This window comes from Lepidochelys kempii, chromosome 24, assembly GCF_965140265.1.
Source record: "Lepidochelys kempii isolate rLepKem1 chromosome 24, rLepKem1.hap2, whole genome shotgun sequence".
Taxonomy (NCBI): Eukaryota; Metazoa; Chordata; order Testudines; family Cheloniidae; genus Lepidochelys; species Lepidochelys kempii.
The window spans coordinates 4071450-4093312 of record NC_133279.1 but is presented as its reverse complement, the minus strand read 5'-3'; the positions used below and the strand labels follow the sequence as shown (position 1 = coordinate 4093312).

General features: G+C 52.4%; 1 protein-coding gene across 3 annotated transcripts in view; it reads right to left on the bottom strand.

Moving 5' to 3' along the window:
• The window catches only part of BCAN (brevican), a 58198-nt gene that overhangs the window by 34264 nt on the left and 2071 nt on the right, over window positions 1–21863 (bottom strand). The window contains exons 2-6 of one of the 3 annotated variants that reach the window (XM_073322699.1): window positions 8974–9017; window positions 8522–8608; window positions 4551–4943; window positions 2082–2286; window positions 988–1115 (exon numbers count right to left, since the gene is read on the bottom strand). In XM_073322699.1, the coding sequence (XP_073178800.1) occupies window positions 988–1115; window positions 2082–2286; window positions 4551–4943; window positions 8522–8608; window positions 8974–8977 (817 nt within the window). In that variant the 5' untranslated portion in view covers window positions 8978–9017. The remainder of the gene's footprint in view (window positions 1–987; window positions 1116–2081; window positions 2287–4550; window positions 4944–8521; window positions 8609–8973; window positions 9018–21863) is intronic. The other 2 variants (XM_073322702.1, XM_073322701.1) reach the window with 2 other exon arrangements.

Here is a 21863-nt window from a genome sequence, read left to right as displayed (position 1 = left end):
ATTTCTATTCCCCGATGTGGTCCTCGGGCCAAAAAGTTTGCCCACCCAATCGAAGAGGTAGGTCAGTCGCCTCGTTATGCAGAAGGGGAAACTGAGGCACAGCAACCAGCCGCAACCCCACAGCTCAGTGCCGGAGGCTGAACTAGACTGCCGCTCACCGGGTTCCCAGGTAAGTACACTGGCCCCTGCATTATGCTATGGCTGAAGGGCTAGCACTTAGGAATAGCCGTGGGAAGAGCAAGACTGCACACTCCCACACTTTCCCGCTCACATGGCAGCGAATGTCAATAGCCCATATCACATAAGTCAGCTCATCCGTGTAGTGACCCATCAGGGCAGGACATGTGACGCTTCACCACCTCTGTGTCATACCTGTGCGGATCAGCTCACCACCAGGATCGTAATGACCCGCCAGAGCAGCCTGGGCGACAGTGCTCTAGGGTCTGACACATGCCAGTCCCCCAGCATAGGACATGTGATAATCCTTCAGGGCAGTGCCATGATATGTGCAGTGGTTAGGGCACTGTATGTGTCTAGACCCTGAACATGTCCCATAACTCCTGGAAACCAGGTTATATAGAGAAAACTCTAGAGTACGTCTGCTTTTGTGCTTTGGTCCCATGTGCTAGATTCTCAACTTGCATCTAGGATGTTTTCCAGTAGCCAGGACTGAGGGCTCAGTTCTGCAATGCGCTTAGCGCCTTCCACACCTGTTGAAGTCAATGGGAGCAAAGGGTGCTCAGCACCTCAGTAGATCAGGTGCATACTGCAGGACATAGAACTTATGTCTGACATGCTTCTTCAAAGCTACTGCAAGGCTTCAGGGCCAAAGCCAAGCCATGTGTGTAGTTTGTTCCTCTGTTGACCTTTACAGGGTTTATTGGACCCTGAACTGGCAGCTGTCAAAGACAGGAAACTGGACTGGATTGATCCAGCATGGGCCATTAAGGCAGATAAGGACGCAATGCACTTTGGTGTCATAATTACCGTGCAGATCTTCAACGTAACAGTATACATCGTACATGTCTTCTGGGTCCACTACTCCATAGTTACGGACCCCTGGCAACCCATCCATGTCTCCATAACAGGCCTCACGAGGGGTGTGGATTGGGTACCTGGAATGAGAAAACAAGAGTACTGATTTTCCACAGAGAGAAAAGGACTGCTGGAGCCAGCCGGTCAGATGCTGTGCTAAACCCTTGGGTGGCTCCCAGCAGAGGGCTTAGGTGACCCTGGCAAAGTAGCCCCACCCCAAGTGGCCACTGATTTTTGGATGCCACTGTTTTCTGGAACACCCCCTTCGTGACCACCCTGGCGGCTTGATTTCCAAAAGCACCTGCAGCTCCAGCTGACTTTGAGGGGAGCCAGCACTTTCTAAAAATCCAAGGTGAGGCAACCAAGACCCCGGCATTCAAAGCCAGTGGCCACATTTGGAAATGTTAGCCCATTTAGGGCCCGTTGATTAGGTGACCAGCAACTCTGCTCTGAAGTTCACTGAAATCAATGGGAGCCTTTCCTTTGACAACCATGGGGTTTCAATCAGGCTCCTAGAGCAGTGGTTTTCAACCTTTCCCTTTCCAGGAATCTCCTCCAACCACCTGTCCCATTTAGCTACATGGGAAGGACAAGGTGGTGATGACCTCCTGATGCTTGCTTGCAATCTCTAGGTTAAAGAGATTGAAAACTGTGCCCAAGAGCTCCTCCAAACTCCAGACAGCTTTGGAATCGTTGCAGGTGGAAAATTTCAGCCTGCTCTAATCAGTGTTTAATTTGGAGAAAAGTTCACCAAAGCCATGTACATTGTCTTAGACTGCAAGCTCTTTGGCACGCGGGCCATCTTTTCCTTAGGGGTGTGTACAGTGCCTAGCACAATGGGGTCCCAGTCCAGTACTGGGGTCTCAAGGCACTGTTGTAACACATATCATCATCATCATCACTGTACAGTGGCATAGGAAGAATTCCATTTTGGTACTGGGGAAGTGGATTGCCCCGTATTGGAACTTATCATTATTCATCTCCTTAATATCCAGTGGCGGTGAGTTCCACAGGTGAACAATGTGTCATGTGAGTTCCGCATCCACCTGAATCTATCCTCTGCGTGAGTTGCCCACCTGACCGTCTGGTCTGCGATCCAGCCCGCGTCGCATTGCTCGTAGCCACTGAAATAGGCAGCGTACAGCTGTTCGGGGGTGGCGATCTGTGCCCCTATCCTGGCGCAGGCCTCCCGAGCCTTGGCAAAGGTGAAGGCGTAGCGCGTGGAGCCCTCCCGATAAAGGAACACCACCCCTAGAGGACAGAGTGTGAAACAGCATCTAAATGTCCTTGCAAACACAGGTCTGGTGGGCCATTAATCCAGGGGGATTAGGGAGGTGCAGTACTGCACTCTCACCATCAGCCAGCTACGGTGCTGTCTCAATACATAATGGGGTCACCATGGTAGGCGTTAGACTTGCTGGGGCCCAGGGCCGAAGCTCGAGCTCCACCACCCAGGGCCGAAGCCAAAGCCTGAGACCCGGCACCCGGGGCTGAAGCCTGAGCCCAAGGGCATCAGCCCTGGTTGACCGGGCTCAGACTTTTGGTTTTGGCCACCCTGCCCGGGTCAGTGGAGCTCGGGTGGGGTCAGGCTTCGGTCCCCCCCTCCTGGGCTCGTGTAGTAACTTTTGTTGCCAGAAGGGGGGTTGCAGTGCAATGAAGTTTGAGAACCCCTGGCCTAGTCCTTGTACGCCCTGAGTGCATTCGCTTGCTGCGTACATCAGTAGCCTGTTATGACGGATCATAGGATCCTATGCAAAATCTTAAGGCCAGAAAGGACCAGTTTGATCATCTAGTCTGGTCTTCTGCATAGCACAGGCCTGAGAACTTCATCCTGTGATGCGGACACCACGCGGGGAACTTCTTGTTGAACTAGAGTGCAGCTTTTATCCAGTCTTGATTTAAAGATTTGAAGTGACGGACAGCCCCCCTCCCCGGAGGTCAGTTGTTCCGAAGGCTGATTGCCCCTCGCTGTTAAATATTTGCACCTTATTTCTACCCTGACTCTCTCCATTTTCCAGCCGTTGGGTGCTGACTGTTCTGAAAACATGATCATCCACTCAATGTAGGATGGGGGTGAAAGCAAAGAATCAGGAGAGGGGGGTTCTAAGTCCGGTTCTGCCCCCCAACTTCCTTTGTGGCCTCGGCCACGTAATTTCCCGTCTTTATGTGCCTCAGTTTCCCTGTCTGTCAAATGGAGATGAAAATACCCATCTTTAGGAAGTCCGAGATATCTACATGCAGCCTGCTGTATAAGTGCTAACTATTTTTCATAGTTTTGCCCTTTTGTGCAATGATCTTGATGTAAACTAGCACTCACAGTTTCCCTCTGAGCTGGACAAGAATCATTAGTGTCCCCTCCCCCCCTTACAGATAGGGAAACTGAGGCACAAAGAAGGGACGTGATTTGCCCCGAGTGACACAGCAAGTTAGTAACAGAACACAAGAGTCCTGACTCCTGCTTCTAAGCTTTAACTGCAAGACCATGATTTCCCTCCACTAAAGAGCCACTGCAAAATTGCAGAGGAAATCATCCATAAACCAGGCTGCCCATCGCTCCAGTGTAAATTGCATGTCTGGCAATGTCAAGCGAGGAATCAGAGCAGCCGGAAACATTTCTAAAATGAATGGGCGAACTTGGGCTTCCTGCCGGTTTTTGCAGAAAGGCAGAAACCAATGAGAAGGGATAGGCAGGCAGGAGAGGAGAGGGTGCGTTGCCAGCTGGACTTTGCAGGGGGCTTTTGCCATAAGCAATACAACCTGTCTCCAGGAGGGGAGGGGGAAGAAACGGGGAATCTTATGAGATTAACACTTGAATATTAGAAGTGTGCAAAGTTAATTGAAACCAGGAGAAATAGCCTACAGAGTGCATTAAGGAAATTGTTTGGTTTTGCCAGGGAAATCCATCAAAGTGAAATAAATAACAGCATATCAGAAACTTCTCTGCAGTCCTGGCAATAAATAAAAGTATTCATCTAATGACACACCACGGTATGACCAGTGTGAGACGTCAGCAATTATTGAACCCTGGACACAGCACAGACAGCTAGCGCTCGAACAAAAAGAGCAACTCCAAGAAGTGATAGCTGTGGTAGGCTGTTATCCTTTAGTAGTTCAGCCACTAGAGGACGACAGAGTACACGCTGTGTTAGTGGGGGGGTTATGTTCACACATCTCGACGCAAGGGGAAGTGGGGTTAACCCCTCCACGTAGAGTCAAGAGCTGCAGAAAGCTAAGTCAAGCAGGGAATAACAAGATGGAGTAATACGATAATAATACAATATAACAACGCTACTATAGCATTAGCGAACAGAGACGGGCCTTTTAGCTCATGCGCTAGAGGCTTGTGTGCTTACCACCAGATGTCCCCAGTTCAATCCCCGCCACTGACCGTTCACGCAGTGGGCCTGATTTATACAGGCAGTCAGGCAATTACAATCCCTCCGGGGCTTGTGCCAGACCTTCATCCCGTCCCAGCCCCATCCCCGCGACAGATGTCAGGGTTAGGGTGCTGTTACCTTTGACCTTCACCTCCAGCAGGTCATGCCCGTCCTCGATGCCGTGCTGTAAATTACAGCGGTAGATCCCGGAGTCATTGGACCGGAGCTCGCTCATCACCAAAGTGGCGTCAGTGGGCGTGGCCGGGTAGAAGGGCAAGGAGACACGGTAGCGGTAGCCTTCGCTCACCTTCACCTTCTGCCCCCGGGCCACCAGGATCTCAGCCTCCTTCCCCTCAGAGATGAAGGTCCATTTGACCCGGGGCGCCCCCAACACCGCCCGGCGCCCCGCTGTACTAGAGGTGGCCAGGGGACGCAGGTAGGTGACGTGGCAGGGAATGGTGAGGGTGCCTGCCAGCACTGCCCGGACTGGCGGGTGTTTGGCAATGGAGACCCTCAGAGCCTTGAGGTCGTCTGCCAGGGAGAGGGAGGAAACAAAAGGTCAGCAGTCATCCAGGAGAACCCAGTTAGTTTTGTGCAGTATAGGGTCCATGACACACAACTGAGCAGTAACGATTCCATCCAGCAAAGATCACTGGTAACATGCACGCACGTGGACACATACACACTTACACCACACAGTGCTTGGCATTTTCAGTCTGTTTGTCCATAAATTGCTGCTTTTCTGTCTCTTCTCAGTAATTTTAACTGCCTGTGATCCCCTCTCCGGACCTGGATTTCAGTGTGACGTCTGTCTGCTTGGACCTTGCGCCGTTTAACGTCACTCTGACAAGAGGGCTGAGCCCAGAGCCCTGATCAGAGCACTGTGAGTGTGTGCAGGGTGTTGGGTGAGCTCCCAGGTAGGGTTAAAATAGCAGTGAAACCATGGACAATCGGGTGAGCAGCTCCAAGTTCAACCCCAGGTTCCCTTATATTATTATTTGTATTACCTTAGCACCTCGTCATTGACCAGGCTGCCAAGTGCTTGGTGCTGTACAAACCCAGGCTTTAACTTGAGCTGCTACCCACGTTGGGAGCTGAGGAGTTCTGTCTCCACTGTTGTTTTAACCCGAGTTAACTAACCCACCTTAAGACCCCGCCTGGTGCTGCCGTGCAGGGGTATCCGTAGAGACCTAACTAAAACATGCCCAGGGACAGCTCAGGAAACCTCCCTCTGGGGCAAATTCACCCGGGGTGTGACCCCACAGACTTCATGCGTGGGTTTGGCACCTCTCCCCGCAGGACCCCTGCTTTATTCAGTGACGGGGCTCGCTCGGCGAACTGCTATTCCATGCATTGCTTTCTGCTTGCTGTTCACTGCCTGGCCCCAGGCCTTAATTTAGTGAATGTTGCTTAATTTAGTGAATGAAGCCCTGCTCTGAAGCCAGAAGGGCTAACTTCCTTGCTCACGCTGTGGCAGCGGGGAAGGGGTTAACAGATGGGTGCTTTACCTCTCCAGCTGGTACTCACTGGCCCATTAACCACAGCTGCGGGCGGGGGAGGCTGCAGCTCTGGCAGGGGAGGCTGGGTGCCGGAGATGCGAGAGTTGCTCTGAGAAAGAGAATGCAGCCCTGGGAGAGAGACGCCTGCAAACTGGCCAAGGTAGGACAGGGCCCAGGTGTGGGATTGTAAGAAATGACAGACCCTCGCTGCTTACACAAGGGCTGTGGGCTGGCCCCCTGAGGCAGGGGGTTCCCTTATCACCCTCCCCCACACATATACCCCTTTGGAGGATGGGACGTGCAAAGCTTTGGCACTAAAGGGGTGCATCCAGACTGAAGACCCGGTATAAGACATTGGTTCAGGTTTTTACCTGGACTCTCCTGTTGACCTGGATGGGGGTTTGGCCGGCTGGGGGACTGGGTGGCAAGGTGGAACAGACCCCACCCTCTCCAAGTGACTGAGCTGTGGCTGATGGGAGGTGATGGAGACAGAGGAGCCCCGAGGAGGCCTGCCAAGCCCAGAACGAACCTGTGACATTTCTTGGGGTCTTTTCCCTGGTGCGCCTCACTGTGGTATCGGGGCACGTGGCAGCTGTTAATGACTTTATTTTCACAACACCCCCATGTGGGGGCAGGGTGCGATTATCCCCATTTGACAGAGGGGGAACTGCGGCACACAGAGATGAAGCTCAGCCGTAGCGGCTAATTTTGGGTGCCTGATTTGAGGCAGCTGGTGGTGGTTTTCATGCGACTTAGCATCATGTAGCACTTCACAGGCTCAAAGCCTAGCTCCTACGGAGAACAGCTGTAGCTGCGAGCGTCCGGCACTTCTGCCAGTCGTGCCCTAGGGCCTCAAGTCAGGCACCCAGAAAATGAGGAATGCCAATTGCCCCCCCACTCCCCAGCTTTGCATCAACAGGGGTCCTACAGACCCCTCTGATATGTCCCTAGAGCACCCTCTATCTTGTGTGCTGATTGAGGAGGGGCCCTGGGGTGGGGGTGGGCGGGGGGGAGTATACGATCATGTAATTAAAGATTGTCTCACAATGAAGATGACCATGGGGGACATTTTGCTAGCATTTCCTAACTCTTGCGGGCTTGACTTTGCAAGCTTAGCATGGGCCCAGCAGGGAGGTCATGGAGAGCACAAGGTTGCCTACTCTCAGGTCAGGGGCCTGCCCCACTGCAGCAGCCCAGCTCTGTCATGGCAGGAAAATTCCTGCTTGGCCCCAAGCTCTCGCTCGGAGCCGGCAGAATCTTCAGGGAATTTAGCTCAAATCTAAGATCACCTACTAACGAGCGTACTGCTGGAAAGGAGCTGGGGATTCTCACAGATAGCTGTCTGAATGAGCGGACACCGGGCCGCAGTCACAGAAAAGGCTAATATCATTTTGGGGGTGTACAAACAGGTGTCGTCCGTAAGGCAGAGGTCCGTGAGACCTCAGCGGGCATACTGTGCAAAGTTTTAGTGATCAAAGGTTTAGAAAACCTGACCTAGGAGGAAAGACTAAAAAAAGCCCTGGGCTTGAGAAAAGCATGCCTGGGAAGGGGGGTGGATAAGTCTTCAAATAAATGAAGGGCTGTTATAAAGAGTACAGGGATCGATTGTTCTCTGTGTCCAGGGATGGCAGGGCAAGAAGCAAGGGGCTTAATCTGTAGCAAGGGAGATTTGGGTGAGACATCAGGAAGAACTTTCTAACTCTAGGGCAGGTAAGCTCTGGAGCAGGCTTGTGGAATCTCCCTCATTGGAGGTTTTTAACAACAGGTTGGACAAACCCCTGTCAGAGCTGGTCTAGGTTTATTCGGTCCTGCCTCAGCGCAGGGGACTGGGCTTGGTGACCTCTCAAGGTCCTTTCCAGCCCATCTTTTCTAAGTCTCTATGTGGCATGTGCAAACTTCCCCTCCTCTCCCACCGAAGACTTGGTCAAATTTGAGTGGATTTTCACAGGGACCGCAAAAGGCAGCTCCCGGATCCAGAGGCCACCCCCCTGTCAAATTTCAAGTCCCTGCTCCAAAGCTGGGGAGTGTGGGGGGGGGCAAGGGCATTAAAGCTTGTCAAAGAAAGGTCACCTGACTTCTGTAACATGGGCCAAAGAACGTCTCTATTCCTGGCCTCACTTTCAGAACTGGTTGCTCTATTTCAGCAAAAATCCCCCCTCCTACCACCCCATAAAATTCAGCCTAAGTCAAACACCTGGCATGGAAAATTTTCAGCCCAGGTGGTTTAAGTTTGGCAAAGTTAAAAACAACTGAAAACAGGGTCTTAGAATGGGAAGTGTTGGGCAACCTTAATAAGAGGCCTGCCTGTAATAGCGTTACAATAATGCCTAGAGCCCCAAACCAGGATCCAGACTTCATTCTGCTGGGTGCTGCATGTACCCATAGCAGGAGATAGTCCCTGCCTTGAACCCAACTCAACAAGACAGACCCAGGAGAAGTTACTGGCCCAAGGTCAGAGGCACAGCCGGGACTAGACCCCAGGTCCCTGCAGAGGCAGCCCCGTGCCCTAATGCACTCGACCCTACTGCCTCTTGAATCAGCTTTGAACGGATTTCGGCCGCAGCCACCACAAAGCTGCCTGTTGACCGGCTCGGAGGGTGTCCAACTTACCTGCACTGTCCCCAGAGATAAATGCGTCTGTAAAAGCAAGGCGGGAAAATACCCAAAGCAGCAGCATCATGTTCATCATCGCTCCACCTGGGCGGGAGGAAATATACAAGATGAGTAAGCCCCTTCATTTTTGGTTTAAACCAATCTGTACCGAAAAATTCCCAGGTTTTGCAAAAAGTATTATGCAGTTTTTTACTGATTTTCACCCTACTTTTGTATCATTCAAATATGTAAAAAAATAACTTGTTTTATTAGGAATATACAAAACATTGCATGAGATATCTGTATTAAGTTAATACATTAGTCTGTGTGGATATGCAAAGCTCCCTGTTTATGAAGTAAAGCTCTACGTATTAGTCTAGAAGCTACACACAGTAAACACAGGCACGCACACGAGCTCTGAAGCGTGTGCGTATCTGAACAAACTGATGAATCTCACGCTCACCACGTACCCATTTCAAGCTGTTAGCAGATAAGAGTTTAAAGATCTGACACGCTAAAATGGGAAGAAAACGAAAATCTGTATCAGAATACGTTTCAGAACACAGGGAAGTATTTGAAAGTTTAAAAAAAAAATGAGTGTATGCAAATGGTGTGGCCCAATTGTTAAATGTAAATATTTATAGGCTAATAGTTCTGAGTCTACAACGGTAACCTCTTGATTCAAATGAAAAGTTTTATTTGGGGATTAGAGAGAGATTGTTTTCTTAAACTCAGCAATGGCCTTGTGTTCTGGGTTCTGTGTTAATTGACGTGGTTGGCTACAGCATTAACAGAATTCGAGCCATTAATCGGCTGAAACCCCCCCCCCCCCCCGTCTTTCCAGCCAACAAAATAAACCCCGATATTTACCCAGAACAATGATTAATCGTTTTTTGCACTGATTTTCACCTGTTTTTGTTGTGGTGGTTATAAAAACGTATAAATTCCTGGGGGGGGGGGGGGGGGAATTTTCTCTATCTCTGCTTGTGTGAGATTGTTCTGCAGAACTGAGGCTGTTCACTTAAGTTACCTTCCTTCCATGTCTAACTAAAGAGTTTCAGAGAGGCTAAGAAATTCATTGCTCAGGGCTGTAGTTACAAACAGCCTTCTTTGCTACACAGCCCCAGTTCATTCCCAGAGCACTGGCCTTTCTGTACACTGAATGAAGCAAGGGTCCTGTAGGGAAATAAATGGGATCTAATTTGCACTAGGAACCTCTTTACCCAACTCTGGCAGAGTAGAGGGGCCTTAAGAGGACATCAATTAGAGTTCAAAGGTCCGTAGGGTAAATGAGAATCTGGGTCTGTAGGCATGATCCAAATCTGAAGGGAGCAATTCTCCGCTGACTTATCCCCGCATAAATCTAGCGATGCGGCCGTAAAACTGGCATCGGCGCTTGCCAAGTTCTGAAACTGTTCCAAAGCTGGTGAGCGTGGTGGGGGGGAGGGCATTTGGATCCAGGAGTTTGGTTCTGGCCCAAGCTAAAATACCACAAGGACTCCTCATTGTTTTTGCTGATACAGACTAACACGGTTACCACTCTGAAACCTACTCCAGGATGCCTTGCCTTCGCGACAACCTGAAAGCTCCTGGCTTCATGGGACACTGAAGAAAACCCTTAATATAATGAGAGCAGGGTGGCTGGATTTCAGCTGGGCGTCATTCTGGGTGGCGTTGTGGTTATGAACCCAAGCTGGGTGTTAATAACGTGTGTTTTGCAAGATCCTGTTTGCCCCAGACAGTCTGCTAGACCCACTGGGGTGGGGTTGGGGGCGGAGAGGTCATTGATTAGTTAGAGAAGCTGCAAAAGGATTTCACAGTGGTGTACAAAGATCATGGGGGGAGGCCCAAGATGGCCTTCCTTTGAAATTCTGCTCACGCTGGAGGTTCGCTGCTCACAGGCTGTGAATGCCGAGCGCTGACCAAAGAGCTTATTATATCCCTGGCCGTTTCTCAGTGCTGCTTGGCACAAAGAGACTTCCCCATCTCCCCCACTGCTCCCAATGAATTAATCTCTAAGAAGTTTTCCAAGGGCTGACGCTGACTCTGCCATGTGATTTTCCCCTCTCTGCTGACCGCCAGTGTCCGTCTCGCTGCATCTCTCTCTGCAGCCAGCAGGGAGAGGGAGTCTGGTGCAGCGGTTAGGGCGCTAGCCTGGGAGCCTTGGATTCCATTCCCTGCTGTGCCATGGACTCTTTCCGTGACCTTGGGTAGGTTACTTAGTCTCCCCGAGGAAACTGAGGCACGCTGTACAACGGGAATAACAGCACTACCCTACCTCACAGGCTGTTTGGTGGAACAAGGGCAGATGGCTGTAGTTCAATGCGGTTTTATCATTTGAATTAGGTTGGAAGGGTTCGATTTTTATAGGCAAATGCCGGTAGATGTTGATTTCATCGTATGCACACACAAACGGATGATGGCTGGAGACTGTCTTTAAGGGTTGGGTTTCCCAGACGGAGACTGGACCATACACTGTGCGGCTCTTGTTACGCAGAGTCAGTTGGATGCAGACAGAGAATAAACCAGATTTCTTGTGAGCACGGAGAGATCTCTGAACACCACGCGCCCCTCCCCAGCTTTCCTGTTCCTTTCCAAACTTAGCCATGCTAGAGCCAAGTTGGGGCTTTTGTTGTTCTCTCCGGATGAATTGGAATTCAAGATCACAGCTCTGGAGAGAGAGGGAATAAAAAATACAAAGCCCATCGCTCTGAAGCCAGGGCTGGGATTCAACCCCAGCAGCCGGTAGCTCGTGGGATCAGGCCAGTCCCACCAGGGCTGGTTTGCCTTTAGCCTTTGAAACGAGAAAGCCTTTGTTGGATGATTTCTTTTTTTTCCGTTCCCAGGGCGCCATCGCAGCTTGAGTGATTTGCTCTCAAGACTGCTTCAACCCGAGAAAGCAGGTTCAAACCCCCCCCCCCCCCCCTCACGTCAGGACCACAAGAGATTTGGCCCCTTCCCCATCGCAACGCCCTGGGCCAAGTTAGTGTTGCGTCTTTTGCTTCTCGTTGGCGTCGCCCATTCTGAGTCTTGCTAGAATCAGTGTTTTCCGTAAAGCCCCAGCTCCTGGCAGAACGTGACGATGGGAGAATCTCAGCTGGGTGTTTTGTAATAAGAGTCTAGGGGTCATCTTTGCAAAGAGAACCTTGAAACGTGTGAGCCCCGAGCGCCCAACGGCCCAGAAAGCAAACGAAAGACATCCCCAAATCAGCTTCAAAATCATAAGGATTTTTTTTTTAAATGCCTAAAACCTCCTGGTTTCGGAGGCCTGGCTCCTGCTTCTTGGACATTTAGCGTTGGCCAGGCGGCTCTCCACATGGGCAGGTTATCTACGGTTGCCAGCATTGTATTTCAAAAATAAGGGACTGTTTTCCTAGCACCCCCGCCCTACCCCTCTTCCTGATATTCTGGTTAAGAATAATACTAAGCAGCACTCCTCTGCATTTACCAGGGGCATTTCTTGCTGCTTTTGGTAGCACTCAGCAATTCCCGATCTTGTTTTACAGAGATGGGGGGGGGGCAACTCTTGTAATGAGGGGCTGTCGGCAACCCTAGGCCATCCTCCCCATGGCAAATCCCAGAGCGGTGTGGCCGCCTGGCAAACCGCGTGCCACCAGGAGCACCACTAGAGGGCTCGGGAACTATTTAAAGCAGCGGCTCTCAACCCGCGGCCCAGCGGTGTGCCTAAAAAAAAAGAATTCAAAATTTGCGGCTCTGGTCTGGCAGGGGGCGGGGCTGGCTGAGGGGGAGCCAGCGTCTTGCAGCCTGCACCAGCGCTCCTGCCAGCAGGGGGCGGGGGAGTGGGTCTGTGGATAGGTTTGCAGGGGGCGCTCTGGGCAGCGAGGGGGTGCAGGGAACCAGGGGTTTGCTGCAGCAGCCCCAGGTTTTAAGTGGGGCTCCGCTCCTGGCCCCCCTTCTCTGCACCTGGCTCCGCTCCTGGCCCCGCTCTGGGCGGGGGGCGCTGGGCATAGGGGACTGTGGGCCGTTTTAAGGGGGGACGCTGTGGTTCTCAACCTGCGGCCCATGTAACACACTGCGAGCCGCATACGCGGCCCCCGATGAGAAACAGGTTGAGAACCACTGATGTAAAGCAACGCCACCTTCTCCCCAAGCAGTACATTTAATCTGGTTGGGGCTCAGTCCCTCTCTTCCCCTGCCTCCCAGGGCCTGTTGTGAGACTCTAGTTAGACGCAACGCATCCTGCATCGTGGCAGGGGGCTAGACCAGATCAGGGGCTCGCAGCCGTTTCCTTTCACAGGCCCCGGCCCCCACCCTACATGCTATAAAAACTCCACGGCCCCGCAGTGCCACACCTGGTTTTCTGCATATAAAAGCCAGGGACGGCATTGGGTGGGTGGGTGGGGGGAGGAAGCAGGGCAATTGTCCAGGGCCCCACGCCACAGGGGAACTGCGAAGCTACATTCCTCAGGCTTCGGCTTCAGCCCCGGGTGGCGGGGCTCATGGCCCCGGGCTTCAACCCCATGCGGTGGGACTTCGGCTTTCTGCCCTGAGCCGCAATGAGTCTAACACCGGCCATGCTTGGCGGCCTCCTGAAACCTGCTCGTGGCCCCACAGGGGGCCCTGGGCCCCTGGGTGAGAGCCACTGGCCTAGATGACCCTTGCGGTCCCTTCTAATGCTGTGAGTCTGTGATTGTAACAGTAAGCTTTTGAGGTGCTGGGACACTAGGGGAATGGGGGACCCAATACATATCCTACATGGATGCTTGTGCACCCCCCTGGCACTGGAGGACTGGATCCAGAGTTTCAGCCTTGGGGGCCCATCTCTCCCATCCCCAGGCGGTGATGGTGGGGCTCCTGGGAACCCCAGAGCCAGGAGCAGTGCTCCGGGCTGGCTGTATTAGCAGCAGGGTGGGGAAGTTTGAGGGAGCTGGCTGGAGCAGCTGCGTCCCGTTCCCAAGACACACACACGACGCTTGTCGCCGAGGCCGTGATGAAATGCCAGGTCCCCTGGCCAGAAGCAGAGAAGTCTGGCGGCTGCTTGGCCTGTCCTCAGCTTTGCCGTCTCCTCTGAGACCCTCATTTGCTCAGCCCGCCCCCCCTGCCGGCTCCCCTGTCCCAGCAGCTTGTCTCCTTGTTGGAAGGTCACCTGCTCTGATCCCCATTCAAGGCCTTCTCAAACCCCCCCCTCATGTGATGATTCATCATCCCCCATCACAAGGTGCACTGTCAGCCGGCAGGAGGCAAAGGAGACACACAGAGAGGTGGCTTTTCGGGGACTCGGCTGCAGGATGAGTCAGCCGCAGCACATCCTGGGCCCTGGCATCTTTCCCAGAAACAAGGGAAGAGAAGAAATCCTTCCTGTAAAGTCCCGCTTTTGATGTGCATTGCCAGGCACGCCTGCTTTTGCACACATCTGCACCAGCGTGCACAGGCCCCCCCCATACGCACGTGCATGTGCAAAACCATGCACACGCACACACTCCCCAGGCTCGCACACTGGCAGGCTCCCTGCACGCCCTGGCACATGGCTAATCTCCCCCGTACTTTTCCCCTCATATAAACACATGCAACTGCTTTCCTGCACACCACCAATGCTCACACGCACCCACACGCATGCAGTCCCACGTGCATACCCTTGCACCAACATGCTTTCCAAGGACAGCGGCTCAGAATGCTCTTGCAAAGGAAAAGCACCTCTCTGCTTTGCAACAGCCAGCCCGTAATTTCCACGCAGCCCACTGAGAGCTCCCATGGTATTTTCCAAGCACGTCTCCCCCCTTCTCTCTACCTTCCGCCTTAAAACTCCAACTGCCCCAGGCAAAGTGGGGGGGCTCTTTTTTTATACGAAGCCACCCCCCTGGGCTGGCAAGGGCCAACTCCCTGGCCTAGCGCCTCTCACCAGAATAGACAGTAAAGTCCCGTTTTTAAAACCAAGTCCTCTCGACAGGAACAATCAAAACGTTCCCTTCCGGCCTCATCAAGACGCTTTCGTATTTAAATTTTGTTTGGGGGGGGGGGGGGGGGAATTGTCGCAATCAGCCTGTTTCCCCCGGAAAGCGTCAATTTAGAAGAAAGAGCCTTTTCCAGCGGCGCCTGGTCCAGCTGGAGGATTTTCCACCCGCTCCCCTTGACGGCTGGCAGCAAGCCGCCTGGGCCGGGTAGACGGACGGTTGTTAGCAGGGCACACGCTGGGAAGAACCATGTGCACGTCGCATCACCGGCAGAGGCTCGGGGTGCGCTCAGGCCCACGCGCTCATCCCCTGGGGTGGGAGGCTCAGGTCCAGCTGCAGCATAGACGTACTGACGCCGGTAGGGGAAGATGCGTTCCGTTCCTACCATGAAGGAGGGACCACAAAGGCGCCCTGTCAGCTGGGGGCTGGGTCCGTTCTCTGTGGCCCACCGAACAATAATAACACCTGGTTCTTAGCGAGTGCTTTTCAGGCACAGCCTCAACATACTTGCCAAAGGAGGTCAGTTTCATTCTCGCCATCTGACAAAGGGGGAAACTGAGGCACAGAATAGGAGCAGGAAGAGCTAGTGAGAGAACCCAGGTCTTCTGTGTCCCTGTCTTGTGCGCTAGCCACTCAGACATACTGTCTCTCCCCCAGTGCAGCGAGGACTCCTCAGTTCTTCTCTTGAAGCAGAGCTGGGTCTGCTGTCGGTGCAGTGGGAAGGGGATGGGGGTGGGGGCAGGGGGGGGCATCCCCTGCTGGAGATGCAGAAAAGGGGGCGCATTGTGATGGACGCACTCGGGAGCCGTCGTGTTGGCAAGAAAAACTTGGCAGCAGCCTAACAGTGGAAACGGGAAGAGGGGAGGGTTTCTTCTGGAGTCAGTGACTTAGGGCCTGGTGGGTTACCCCCCAGGGAAGGAGAATGGAGCAATCTGTTCCAGACTGGGCAAGGGGGTGGGGAGGTGGGAAGCGGGTGTCACAAGCCCCCATCCCCCCCCCGGCCCCACACATATTTCTTCCTTCCCCTCTAATTGCATTCAGCAGATGAGAATGACGCTCCCAGGGCTAACGGCTCCGATCCGGCTGGCTCAGGGCCCACGCTTTGAAGGCCAGCAGCTGCCGCTCCGGTTGAGATAGCGGGGGATGCAGCTGAGATCCAGATCTGCAGAGACAGCAAATGGCTTGGCCATGGCAAGACGTCGTGCTCACAAAGGCACGTGGCCTTCAAGAGCCCCTTCCCCCACCCCATGTCCGTCCCCCGGTCATGCCCACGGAGTTGGGCTCCTTGCTCGAGGAACGGGCTGCTCTGCCCAGGGTCTGTGAGAACAATGGAGCAGAGCAGGGCTGATAGTTCGGGCACAATGAGCTGGAGCCAGTGGGGAGTTTGTGGAAAAGGAATAAATCGAAGGATGGTGCAGGGAGCAGCTGCTCGGCTGAGCGCACTGAGATGAGTTTTCTACTCTGAAATGGAGTCAGGCAGGTAGTGGTGGTCCAGTGGTTAGCACCCAGGCAATGTTACTACTGTAATAGCTAGGTGCTAGGCGCTGTACATATATAGAGCTGGTTCCAGGCCCAAAGAGCTTGCTGCCTACATAGACATAGGGTGGGAGGGATACTGAGGCAGATAGAAGGGAACGAACTTGCCCAGGGTCATGTAGCAAGTCGGGGCAGAGCTGAGAACAGACCCAGGTCTCCTGACTTTCAGTCCCATGATCCTCCCACTAGACCATGCTACCTCCCAGTTGGAGAGCAGTGGTCTCATTGTCAGTTAGTCTGTTCAGAGAAGAAGGATGGGGCATAAAGGTGGCTTATGTCCCTGTATGCTGGAGCTCTGCAGGGCTCTGCCTGGACCCTGGTGTCAGCTAGAGCAGCCCAGAGGCTGCTGTAACTTGCACTTTACTTGCCTTGCCCCCCAGGAAGCAGAGAATAGTCATTGTGCTCTGGCCAAGTTGTCAGTCCACTCCCTCTATAGGCCACGGGGAGCAGGGCTTGTAGGCCAGCTCCCCACTGGCCATGGAGGCCCCTTGCACAAGAGGGGTTCTTAGGATGGCACTTTGTCCCCTTGCCAAAGCAACACAAAGGGGTCTTGTGTGTAACCGAGGATCAGCCCCCTGGATTCTGTCCCTGGGCTCTCTGTGATCTGGAGCACGTTGCTTAGGCTACAGTTCCACCTAATCTGTATTCAGGGACCTACACAGCTGTCTTGTGCTCATGTACAGCTCCTGGTACAAGGGAGTCCCGGTCTGAGTTGGGGGCCCCTGGGTGCTATCGTATTGCAGATCCTAATAGAGTCCAGATTTCCAGGGAATTTGTGAGATCTCCGGCCTGGAAAGGGGCCATTTGCTAGAGAGGGCAGGCTGCTGTCAGCATCCTGGGCTCGCCTTCCCCCTCACCTGGATCTCACCGTGCTGAGTCAGCGCGGCTGGGGCCTCGGGGCTGGGTGCCACGCAGACTCTCTGCCCTTCAGAGGGCTGTGCCAAGAGCCAACGAAGGTGGGGAGGTCAGAACGCAATCTGCAGGAAGGTGGCTTCTAACAGCAGTGTGGGAAGATCCCCCTCACACACATGTACACGCTGACACACACAGTCCTGTACAAACACGAGCACGGCCCCACAAATACCCTGTTCAGCTATATCCACACACCCACATATTTAAGTATGCACACACGCGTACAAATACTTACATACGCATATAAACACACGACCAAGCACATACACACACGTGTATATACCGACGGACATACAAGTGTACACATAGATACATATGGACACAGAGATACACACACACGACGTATACAGACATATACTCAGGTGTACTGTACACAGAGGGTAAGATCCTGCTCTCTTATATCATCTTGCCTAGTGGGTACAGCAGGAGACCTGGGTTCTAATCCTGGCTCTGCCACTGGCCTACTGGGTGACCTCGAGCGAGTTATGTCATCGCCCTGTGCCTCAGTTTCCCTGTCTGTGGGGATAATGATATGATACAGACCTCCTTTGTAAAGTGCTTTGACATCTATTAATGAGAAATGCTCTAGAAGAGCAAGGGATGATGATTATTACTGTACAGGTTCCCTGCTATGCCAGGCTTCTACCGCTCCAGCCAGTGTGTTAGACCTCGTTCCAGAAATCTTTGAGCGATTTTTCTTTTCTTTTTCTTTCTGCATTGATCCTTTAGTTCAGGGGTCTCAAACATGCAGTTATTTCCTGCGGCCTGCCATAGGCGCCGACTCCACCGACAGCCAAGCTCCCCTCCCACCCCACTTCCCCCTCGCCAAAGCACCACGTCCCCGCTCCTCTGCCTACCTCCCAGCGCTTCCCACCGCCAAACAACTGTTTGGCAGCGCTTAGGACTTTCCAGGAGGGAGAGGGGAGGAGTGGGGACATGGCGTGCTCAGGGGAGGAGGCGGAGAAGAGGCGGGGCCGGGGTAGGGATTTGGGGAAGGGGTTGGAATAGGGGCAGGGAGGTGGTGGATTTGGGGAGGGGATTTTGGGGAAGGGGTTAGAATGGGGGTGGGGAAGGGATGGGAAGAGGGGGGGCAGGGGCAGGGCCTCATGGAAAGGGTGGAGTGGGGGCGGGGCCGGGGGCGTGGGCTTTTGTATCTTTGTATGAAAAGGTTTCAGTAATGCAGCCCTCAGGCCGATGTACTAGTCCTTATGTGGCCCTCGTGGTGATTTGAGTTTGAGATCCCTGCTTTAGTTCAAGAGCTTGGTGCATTTTGAAAAACCCACTAGCCCTGGTTTCCCTATCCAAGAGCCCCGGAGCACTACCCACTCACAGCAGAAATGGGTCTTCTTCCTGCCAGGGGGAAATGACTACTAAAACAATCTCCCAGATCAGTCCATTAATATGCACTTAGCATCTTCCAAGGACTTGCGAGGACATCCCCACAGCATCCCAGGGAGTTGAAGGAGTATTAGCTCCATTTTGCAGATGAGGAAACTGAGGCACAGGAAGGGACTGTGACTCACCCGTGGTCACAGAGTGACCAGACCAGGAATAGAACCCAGGAGTCCAGGACCCCTGTGCTAACCTTTGGCAGAGTGCAACAGGAGTTTGTTGTATTAACTCCATCAGACGAGGGAGCACATGGTGCAGGGCAGAGCTCTTCTCATATATGTTTTCAGGAGGAGGCGGCTCGGGGCATGCTGGGATAAAAGCAGGGACTGCATCAGACCAGCAGCAACACAGAAAGCTTGAGGTCACAACGGTCATCGCTGTTGGGTCTCACAAGCATCTGGGTGCTGAGGAGAGCGATATGCAAGATTGCTGAAATGCAGCCACTTCTGGGATGGGTCACTGTGGCCTCATATAACAGCACCAACTAAACCGTTTAAGGTAGGAAGTGAAGAAGGAAACCACATCCCATTAAAGCCCCTGGCGACATTTAAGCAGGCAGAACATAATTACCCAGACTGGAATTTGGCCAGATATCTGGGCTCATGTTTAAAAACATATTAATATGCTTCCCCTGTCTGTCTCTTTTGGGAACGAAAAAGTGCAGCTTACCCCCTGCAGTGTGTGGTACTTGGTATCAACCAAGCAGTTCAGGAGAGCATTTAAACTATACTCCTCTCTTCTTGCTTTTACTCATCTCAAAGCACTTTACAAATTCTCATTTGACCGCGGTGGAAACTGAGGCACAGAGTGGTTTTGGGGGGATGGGGCGGAGTGAGTTGCCCATGCTCACACAGTGGCAGAGGTAGGATAGAATCCTGACTCCCAGTCTGCTCTAACCACTAGACAACATTCTCCTCCCAGAGCTGGGAAGAGCACCTAGGAGTCCTGACTGTCAGTTCCTCCTGTTCTAACCCCCTAGATCACGTTCCCTAGGAATAGAACCCAGGAGTCCTGATGGCCAGCCTGCCCCAGTCTAACCACTGGACCACGTTCAGTGGAAAGAGAAACCTGGCATCCTGCCTCCCAGTCCTGGGAGGCAACGTTTAGCCCATGCCACCTGCCTTCATGATTCCACTAAGAGGCGGACAGCAAGGTGAAGTCACTTGTAAACCTCCCGAGCGCTTCTGAAGAACGAAACAGCCATAAATAAACATCTAGTCTGAGTAGCGCGGCAAGCGAGATAAGTGTTTCCCGCCCTTCCTGCTGCTTGGCATAAAGATTCAGGGAGCCCTCTGACAGCAATAAGGGAAAATGACCGGTTCAGATTTTTTGCTTGGGGTTTCTTGGCAGGTTTCAAAGCGCTGGAGAATTGAGATGGAGGAGGAGGAGGAAACTGGCCAAAACCAGTGTCTGAGCACAGAGCTTTCAAAAGCAGCCCCGTTGTCTAGCTTCCCTTAAAACCACCAGTGTATTTCGTGCCCATTGCCTGGCCCCGGCCACCTCCTCCCCTTGCACATTGTAGGTGCAAGAGCCTTCTCCACTGCATCCCGGTGTCCTCTATTTCTCAGCCTTGCCACCTCTGTTCAGATCTTGGCTTGAAAACTGCCTTTCCCCCTTGTCCTTACAGGGGGAGGTGTTGTGGAGGATCAAAGATCTAGGGTTGTGCTGACTCTGCAAGCTTCTAAACCCCCTAGGCAGGTGGCTGGGAGAAACCAACCCCATGGGATCGCTGTCACTTCATGGTGGAAGGTGCTCAGATACTACTGTGACAGGCACGGTACAAGGACCCAGAACCCAGATCCCAGGACCACCCAACACTGTGGGGAAAGTTCTGCTCCAAACTGGCTCTCCCTTGTGGCCCCCCCTCTGAAGGGCTGAGTTTCCTCCATCTTAACAACATCTCCTTGCAGCAGGCCTGGCAGTGGTGGTTTGTGGCTAGGTCATTGGGAAAGGAGTTGGGACACCTGGGTCCTAGTCCCGGCTTGGCAGCTGACCTGGGGCAAGTCAAGTCTCTGTGTGCCTCAGTTTCCCCTCACCTATTTAGACTGTCAGCGCTGCAGGACCGGGGCTGTCTCTTACTGTGGGGTTGCTGTGCTTAAAGTGGTCTGAACAAAATGAGGGATTCAATCCTAAACTGGGAGCGGCAGCTTTAGAAAGAGTTTAAATTGCGCAACCCAGCTCAGTGTTTAGATTTTGACTGGGGGGGGATTGACCCCCTCCTTCCACTTTAAATTACTCCTCCCACTTTAAGCACTGTAGCCCAGATCTTCATGTATTTAGGCCCTTCACTCCAGTGGGAGTTAGGTGCCTAAATACCCTTGAGGGTTTGGGCCAGTGTGTCTGCACGCTGGGCCACTGATCTAGGTTGGACCCTCCAGCCCTTTCATAATAATGCTAAAGTAACAGCAAGTATTCTGCGGTGCCTCTGAACTGCCAGTTTAGGGTGGAAACTTTTGCAGCAAGATAAATAGCCATCAATTAACTGAAACAAAACAAAAAAAAGTGCAATTAAGGGTCTTAATTCCCTCCCCAGCCTGGAAATTGAGGGCTGGTCTCCACTGGGGACGTCCATCAGCATACACCCCTGGTGTAGACAGTGCTAGGTGGACGGAGGAATTCTTCTATCCCCCTGGCTGTCGCCTCCTGATAGGAGAACTGCTTATTGGCGTCAGTAGCGTGAGCGTCTACATTGAAGCGGGGCAGCTGTTTAAGTGGAGACGTGCCGTCAGGAACTCCATCCTAATGCTGAGGCGTTGGAGCAGAGAGGCCCGATTCTGCCGTGCTCCTCGGCAAAGCTGCCATTGTTTTCAACGGGCTGAGAGTTGGGCAGGGTGGATAAAAATCAATTATTTAAAAAAAAAAAATTTAAAAATCGGGTTTTTTTTATTTAAATCGGATTTTTGAGGAAAAACCCTCTCTAAAGATAGATACATTGTAGCTCAAAGATATCTCCTCATGAAATAGGGATTATAAATTCTAATTCTATCGTATGAGATGATATATTCATGTAAAGTTTAAGAAAAGTTTTGTAAAGCAGTTCCAATAGTTAGTTCATGGATTAGGGACCCAGTCTTATGAGGTTCCAGGGGCTTCTGTATAGATTATTTAGGTTAATCTTTCTATCTACCCAATGGGACTCAGTGCTCAGTCTAGAAGTTACCATCAGAGATGCTTCGTTTTGCGGTTCTCAACCTGTGGATTTGTGTCTCCAGAGATAACACGCTTGTTAACAGCCAAAATGTTTTAAAATAAATAAATAAATATAGAGAGGTGAGAAATAACAGACCCCAACCCTATTGTCCCTCTGCAAATTTGTGTACACAGAGTCAATCCCTTACCCCGCTCTAAAAGTGCAAAGTTTCAAAAAGTTCAGTGAATAGAAGATTGTTGGGGGCGGAATAGATCTGGACAAGGAGAAGGAGTCTGGAGATAAATGTGAGAAGGGAGGGACAGGCAGTAGAAACAAAAGTGAAACTGTTTGAGCAGCATATTCCAGAATGCTCTTTTATGTAGAAATCCATGATTAAATCGAGTCTCCCTGACCAGTGATTTAAATCAAATCCACCCTGGGGTCGGGTCCGTTAGCTCCACAGGGGCTGTGCGATGGG